The 8,290-nt window shown below is 35.2% G+C and overlaps 1 protein-coding gene across 2 annotated transcripts; it reads left to right on the top strand.

Moving 5' to 3' along the window:
- LOC132192018 (serine carboxypeptidase-like 45) lies at positions 1 to 4,541 on the top strand. Of its 2 annotated transcripts, XM_059607195.2 has the most exons (10): positions 3 to 293; positions 413 to 517; positions 655 to 750; positions 840 to 932; positions 1,224 to 1,294; positions 1,412 to 1,759; positions 2,048 to 2,172; positions 2,405 to 2,497; positions 2,907 to 3,024; positions 4,087 to 4,541. In XM_059607195.2, the coding sequence occupies exons 1-10, from the start codon at positions 44 to 46 to the stop codon at positions 4,237 to 4,239; spliced, it is 1,452 nt and encodes a 483-aa protein (XP_059463178.2). In that variant the 5' UTR covers positions 3 to 43; the 3' UTR covers positions 4,240 to 4,541. The 2 variants fall into 2 exon arrangements, with proteins under 2 accessions (XP_088367071.1, XP_059463178.2); XM_088510945.1 differs by lacking the exon at positions 2,907 to 3,024 and having other exon boundaries at positions 1 to 293; positions 4,087 to 4,217.
- The last annotated feature ends 3,749 nt before the right edge of the window (positions 4,542 to 8,290 follow it).

Here is an 8,290-nt window from a genome sequence, read left to right as displayed (position 1 = left end):
TTTCCACATCTTCATCTCCATATTCTCTTCATTTCCCTCAATCATGCTGCAGCCTCAACAGTGGTCTGTCGTTGGCATCATATGTGTATCTCTCTTACAAATTTTCATGCCAGTGGAGTGTTTTCCTATAGCTGATAAGATCACAAGTCTGCCAGGGCAGCCAAAAGTTGCATTCCAACAATTCGCAGGCTACATTACTGTAGATGAAAAGCAGCAGAGAGCTCTTTTCTACTACTTTGTTGAAGCTGAAGCACAGCCTGCTTCAAAGCCTCTTGTTCTTTGGCTAACTGGAGGTAATTTAATTTGTTCCTTTAACTTGCATCTCCTGGCTCACTCAATGAACTCTAAACTTACTTTTACATTTCCTGAACATTTTTACTTCTTTTTGGTCTTCCATTTTCTCATTTTGTAGGGCCTGGTTGTTCATCTGTTGGAGGTGGAGCCTTCCTTGAGCATGGCCCCTTTAAACCAAGTGGAGACAAGCTACTGATCAGGAATGAGTATAGTTGGAATAAAGGTCTTTCCAATGTCTAATTTTGCCTTTTTGTGTGAGAACCACACCACCTCTGCCATGAAAATTAATTATATATGTAGATGAATGAGAAGTGAACATAATTATATATTTACTTACTTGTTAATCCCTGTTTGTTACAGAAGCAAATATGTTGTACCTGGAGTCACCAGCAGGAGTTGGTTTTTCTTACTCTGCTAATAAATCATTTTACAACTATGTGAATGATGAGATTACAGGTTTATGCTGTTTCACCTTCAATTTTTTTCTTTTTTTTTTAAATGCACACAATTATTTTGAAACTGACAATGGGCCTACTTTTCTGAAGCACGAGACAGTCTCATATTCCTGCAAGGCTGGTTTGCTAAATTTCCAGAATACCAAAAGAGAGACTTTTTTATTGGAGGAGAAAGCTATGGAGGTAAATTTCCTGTTTCCTCTCAATGAAGACCATCTAATTCTACTATGATGCAAAAGTATCTAGTGATTATTTAACTGATGATTAGCATTTAATTTTTTTAATGGTAATTTCTTAATAACTTTAAGGGTTTTTTGGGGAGTAAAGTGCAAAAGTATCTAGTCTGATACGGGATAGTAGTATGGAGGTCCTGATATCACTTTTCAAAGTTTTGAGATGTAAATAAAAATGTAGTTGTATTTCACAAGGCTCGAGTATTATATAACAAAACTCATGGACCTATTTTTTGTATAGGTCACTATGTGCCACAACTTGCACAACTCATTGTTCAGTCCAAGGTCAAGATCAACTTGAAGGGGATATTTGTGAGTAGAGCCTGGAAATACGACTTCCATAAAAAATTCACACTTTTTTTTTTTCTTTTTTCTTTTTTCTAAATTTATTTTGAGATATATAAATGTTCTTAAATGGTACTATTGCAGATTGGGAATCCTCTTCTGGAATTCAACACAGATTTTAATTCAGTGGACGAGTATTACTGGTCTCATGGCTTGATATCTGATGGTGTTTATGAACTTCTCACTAAAGTTTGTAATGGTTCTGAGATCTTAAGAGAGGCCATCACAAGAGAATTTCTTTCTCCTGCTTGTACTTTTGTACTTTTACAACGTCAAAAAGAACTTAATAACACCGTCAATGTGTACAATGTCATTGGTAATGACCATTGTTTAGAAAAGCAGTCACAAATGGCGGCCCTTTATGAACCTCTGAGCTCAAGAATTCAAGCTTTGTTATCTCCTCATTCACAACCAAATGCTCTTGGTGAGCAGGTAAAGTTTACCCTCTGTCAACGAGTAAGAAAAAAATCTAAAATCAGCCTCGGTAATTATGTTAATTTGCGATAAGCGTTTTGCCGTATAAATGTTTTGAAAGTTCTTTGTGATATGTAAGAATAACAAATAGGTCACTACATACACTGGAGCTATGCGCATGAACCTATTTGCTATTTTTGCATACCACACAGAGCTTATTGCAAATCAATGTAATAATGTGTTGCATTTTTTACCTTAAAGAAAGCCATTTATACTTTTTCCTTTTATTTTTCTCTATGCTTACAGCAAGCTAAAGAAAAGGAAGATGTATGTCCAGAAGTAACTACAGCCACGTATTTGAACAGGAAAGATGTTCAGCAGGCTCTCCATTCTCGGCTTGTTGGAGTCAAGCAATGGACTTTATGCAACTTGTAATAATACTAAGAGAAATGTTAGGAGTATTAAATTTTCTACTAAGATATGAATACTAAGATGATGTGAAGCTTATTCATTGGAAATGATAAAAACAGTTAATAACAAAAAATGTTACGGATACCAATGAATAAGCTCCACGTCATCTTTGTTAGAGATCTTAGCTCGACACTTTGGTAAAGGTGACATTAGAAATCTTTTGGCACTTTGTTTAACCATTTTTTATTTCAGGGTTCTAAAATATGATAATCGAGATCGAGAGATACCTACAATTTATGTGGTGGGCACACTTGTCAAGTCCGGCATCAGGGCCTTGGTATACAGGTATCATATAGAATAAGCTCTTTATAATCTTCAAGTGTGTTTGGCATTGAGATTAATTTTGTAGACAAAAAGTTCGATTTCAAATTAAATCGCAACAAATGTATCATGTGAGAGTGCGTTTTTAAAAAATTATGATTTAAAAATTGTAAAAAAAATCTGCTTTTTTTAATCACATGTAAGAAAAAACTTCAAAAAAAAAAAAAAAAAAAAAACCCGATTTTAAATGCTAAATTATAATTGTAAAGATCAATTTGCGATTTTATCAAACCTTTAACTGTCTTTTTTTAAAAACTTCTAATTTTAAATCGCACGTTTTAAAATTACTATTTTTAAATTGCAAACTCCATTTGTAGCATAGAGAAAGGTCTTGGCTATATATGATGTATATGATTTTGATGAAATGTGACAGTGGAGATCAAGATTCAGTTATCCCATTTATTGGGACTCGGAAACTGGTAAATCAATTAGCAAAGTTGTTGGGATTGAAAACAACTGTGCCTTACCGACCTTGGTTTGAAGGAAAGCAGGTGAATATGTTTTCGCATCAACATAAATTTCTTATAAATTCGTTTATAAAATAAAATAAAATAAAAAAAAAAGAAATTTAATTACGAGCCAGTTTTAAAAGTGACATGTTTCATGTGTTCTTAACATTTGAAAAGAACATATTTTACTGTAAATGCATTTTCATCCCTATGGTCTAGGGTTTTGCTCTCTTATTTTTAAAAAGTGAATAATCACTATTTATGGTAAGTAAAAATGAACAAATTAGTGTTTGCGGTTAAAAAAATTCACAAAATCTATTAATGTGCCACATCAAAACTAATTATACCAGTTAAACGAGGTGAGCAAACCACCTCGTGGCCATTGGAGGTGCTTATGTGTGCCACCCTCTCAATGTTTTTTTTTTGTTCTATTTTGCTTAGTCACCTTTTTTCAAACTACCTGCACCAATCAAAAATGCATTTATTCACTAACCACCTCCGCTGAGCGCTTAGGCGGTTAACTCGCGGTTAGCGGTTAATAACCTTAATAACCGCTAGCCGCTTTTTAAAAATAATTAAAAAAAAAAAAAAATTAAAAAGTTCAATTTTTTTGGAAAAAAAAAAAAAAAAAAAACTACATCGTTTATATGGTAATATGATAATACTTTACTATATACAACATCATTTCTATATATATATATATATATATAAACATAAAAGCGACGCGGTTTCATGTATTTTTAAGTATTTATATATATACAAATATAATATATATTATATAATATACATAAAGGCGATTAGTGGTTAGCAGTTTTTTCAAAACCTAAAACCACTAATTGTAACCACCTAGGCAGTTAGCAGTTTTTCCTAACCGCTTTCAAAAATGGTTAGCGGTTAGTGTGGTTAGCAATTAACGGTTAGTGCGGTTAGTGCTCACATTTTCACCCCTAGTTTCTTACATGTTTTTTTAATAATTTAACGGACACATCACTTTTAAAGTCTGGTGCATACAAAATTTCCTACACTGTCGCATTCATATTAACATGCTATATTAATCAATTGGTAATCTTATAATTTCCTGATTTATATTTTATTTTTTTGTAGGTTGTGGGTGGATGGACACAGGTGTATGGGAACATGAACCTCTCTTTCGCCACCGTAAGAGGAGCTTCTCACACTGCTCCGGAGACGCAACCTCAGAGATCATTCGCGCTGTTCAAGGCATTTCTTGCCGGGAAACCACTGCCGACATCATGATCATGAACTCATCATCAAAATCAGTAATTATAATTTACTTCAAATAAGTTGTGTCGTGTCATTTCTGTTCCATTAAATCTTCGAGGATTGTAATCACCGTCAAGTTTCCTTTGGCTGTATGTAAAAGGTAGATCGCCTTTCTATGGTTTAATGGTCTATGTACGTAACTTGTGTTATGATAAGTTAATTCAATATGAAAAGTGTTTTGAATAAATTTCTTTGTAAAGAGTAGTAAAGACTCGTAATAATAATAATGAAAAAAAGAAAGTATAATAATAGACCAGTATATTGTTGTTGTTGTAGAGCAATTTTCCATCAAATCAGTCTCAATAAAAATGTTATATCTTGTGATTCTGACAGGAGAAAGGATATAAATTTGGTGGCGTTTAAAATATTATTCAAAGGACTACAAATTCATCCTTCATGAAAAGTTTCCAATTCCAACTTTTATTGAGTCAAAACAAGCTGTCAGAAGAAAGACAAAACAATACCCAAAAGCCTAGTTAGGAAGCTTGTCAAGACGAGGAGGAATGCGTGGGAGATCCGAAATGATCATCAATAAGCTCTTTAGGAAGGCGTCACAACGAGATCACATCTGTCGGGACGAATAAATGTCCCCATCCTAAGATCATATCATGAGGATGAGTAAGTGTCCCTGTTCGGACGAGATTACATCAGTTCAACAAAACTGACTTAATTATAGTGTTTTAGTAGGGTTAGTACTTTATATACTATAAATATTTGTAAGTGTTTTTTTTTTTTTTTTGACATGTCTGCACAAGAAAGGGAAAGGGGATTTTAACTAGTGACCACCACTTCACGAAACGTGGTTCACAGCCGATTGAGAACGTAAATCTTGTTTATTATTCATTGGTTTTCAATAAGAAATACTCATCAAGTGGTTTTCTATGTATCGTACCTTCAATCCTTGATTCATTCTTTGTTTTGGGAAAAGCCGTGAGTCATGTGATTGTTTGTCTTTACAGCCCCCTTTGACATGTTATACCAATTGGTATCAGAGTTAGGTTATTTTTCTATTAGGGTACGAAGAGGACACGGTAGACAAAATAGATATGCAAGCTTTGTTGTTGTTCATAAACACAAAGAAGTAGTGAATTCAACTAATTATCAGTTAATTAGTTTAAAAACACTACGAGAAAACACACTAATTAAGTAAATCTAATTATTTAATTTTAAAGATGTTACAATTAAAGATACGTTTCTTTACATAATTAGAAGTTCAGTCATACACTAGTACCAACGCACTAAGTTGTAGACTTATGCTTACTATTTTTATCTGCTTGTGTTTTATGGAGGAGCCAGCTAGAATTGATTAAGGACCTTGAGGTACTTTCTCCGAGAGTCAAGGGGAACAGGATCCTCTCCAGTCCATTATGGACTGGAGAATATTCAGTTCATGGTGAGGATTTCTCCTCATAAATCCTATGGCTAAAATGAGACACATATCTCACTAAAAAAAATAATAATAAAATATTATTTTAAATTAAAAAAAATTAAAAAAAAAATTAATAAAAAAAGAAGAAAAAAGAAGGGGGTGGCCGGCCACCCCCATTTTGGGGTAGGGGTGGCTCAAGCCACCCCCAATGGCCGGCCAGGGGGTGGCCGAACCACCCCCATGGCCAATGGGGGTGGTTCGGCCACCCCCATCTTGCAAAAGGGGGTGGCCGAACCACCCCCAAGAGCCTTGGGGGTGGCTCGGCCACCCCCTCTGGGCTAAGGGGTGGCTTCGGCCACCCCCAACGGCCAAGTTAAAAAAAAAAAAAATGGATTGGCCCTTGGGGGTGGTTGAACCACCTCCAAGGGCCATGGGGGTGGCTTCGGCCACCCCCTTTTTGCAAGATGGGGGTGGCCGAACCACCCCCATGGGCCATGGGGGTGGTTCGGCCACCCCCTGGCCGGCCATTGGGGGTGGCTTGAGCCACCCCTACCCTAAAATGGGGGTGGCCGGCCACCATAGGGGGTGGCTGGCCACCCCCTTCTTTTTTCTTCTTTTTTTATTAATTTTTTTTTAAATTTTTTTTTAATTTAAAATAATATTTTATTTTTTTTTTTTTTAGTAAGATATGTGTCTCATTTTTAGCCATAAGATTTATGAGGAGAAATCCTCACCATGAACTGGATATTCTCCAGTCCATAATGGACTGGAGAGAATCCTGTTCCGAGTCAAGGGCCCTCTCCAATTTATTAGTGTTTTATTTTTTCTTGTAAAGCTTCATGAATTAAGGATTAGAACCATGAAAAGTTTTTTTTTTTTTTTTTGTCAAAACCTAGGTGGTCAATTGCATGGAACGTTTCATGAACCTAAAGTTAAAATCATGCATTGGTTAATTTAATAAACTATGGTTAATGGTATGTTAATCACCTTATTAATTAAAAAATCATTATGTTATCTTGAAATTGTAAGATTTTAATTCCATTGCCCAATATATCATGTGCCATGAATTAAACCATTAAACTATGCACATCATTAGAGGTGGAATTGAAATATATCATTTTTAAAGTAATAATAAAAAAATTATCGCATCCTTTAGAAGGATTTTGATCTAATTTTACTATGCAACTACACCCAATATGAGTGGCCTGCAAAATTAAATTCAATGCATTGGACCAATACTCGTACGAAGCCCAAACACTCTACGATAAGGTGTTATGGTAAAAGCATGGAGATAGGGGTGTACAATTATAGTGCCCCGGGTAATTACTAGGCTGTTGTCAGTTTAGTCAGAAGGTTAGCAAGATTTCTCGGTTCATTAGGAGTCGCTAGGAGAAGATTTTGGGACGTTTTAGTTTTGACCGAACATTCGATAGAAAGACCACCGAATGTTCTGCCTAAAACCAAGAAAGCATTAGGTAAAACAATACACCGAACGTTCACGGGGTACCACCGAACATTCGTTGACCAAATTTTGACCTAGTGGTAATGATAAAACGTACGCTTGCAAACCCTGAACCACTATGCGAACAGCACATCGAACATTCGGCCATGAACCACCGAACGTTCAATGCTTTACAAAACTATCACAGCAGTGCCCTAAGCTTTTCTAAACCTATAAATACCCCATCTCATGCCTTTTTAAGTCTCATTCTGCCTTCTCAGCCCTAGAAAAACTATGCTGCAGTGTTTGGTGAGTTGTGAGAGAAGAAGGAAAGCTTTCTTAGAGGTTCTTGCTCTAGAAAGGTGACCTTCTTGAGTTAATTTGTGATTTACTTAGTTGTTACTCTGGTTAAGCATTCTTTCCATAGCTTGGTTGCTAGTTTTGGGCTTATATTGCTTTAAGTTTTAATCTTGATTTAAACATGAATTAGCGTTTCGATACTTATTACGTGTTTTATTTTGCATGGAGATGTTATTTTAGGCTAGGAATATATTAGAAACCTTTTTGTAGCCTGAAAACTTGTTTGGAAATTATTATAAAGTTGTTTAGCTCGAAATGAGTTTTCTACCTAGTAGAGAGTGTTCGCACCTTTCTGGTCGATTCGCTCAGTTTGACAGAATGTTCACTAGCTAGGCAGAACTTTTGTTTTGGGTATTTTAGCACTAAGACTCATTTTAGCTTCAATTTAGAATTGATGTTAAGTCTTTTCACATATTTCGAGGGTGTGGAACATTTGGGGGATATTGTAGAGAAACTTTATGACTCGAGTGAGTACAAACTCACATGAATGCTTGTTGTTATTTTTTCTGCATTGCAGGACTATTTTATGTGTACCAAACATGCATCTTTACAACTCTCATGAAATATATTTTGATCTACTATGAACTCTATTTTGTGAAATGTGTGTTGCTTAAACAAGTTAATAAACATGATGAGATTTGTAAGAGCATGCATATAAAAGACAGATAAGACTAATTGCATCATATGACATGGTATACCAATATGTGCAGGATAACGACCATGGGTTTACTATACATGTTAACTCTATTGTCAAATGTGTGAGTGTTATATAGGCCTTGAATCCAATGGTTGTGTCGTGATCAGCGTAGTTATATTTAATTAGCGGGTCCCTACAGGACATACATTATTAGTAG

Source organism: Corylus avellana, chromosome 10 (genome assembly GCF_965113065.1).
Source record: "Corylus avellana chromosome 10, dhCorAvel1.hap1.2, whole genome shotgun sequence".
NCBI lineage: Eukaryota > Viridiplantae > Streptophyta > Magnoliopsida > Fagales > Betulaceae > Corylus > Corylus avellana.
The sequence above is the reverse complement of the archived record's forward strand: the minus strand, read 5'-3'. Positions and strand labels throughout refer to the sequence as shown.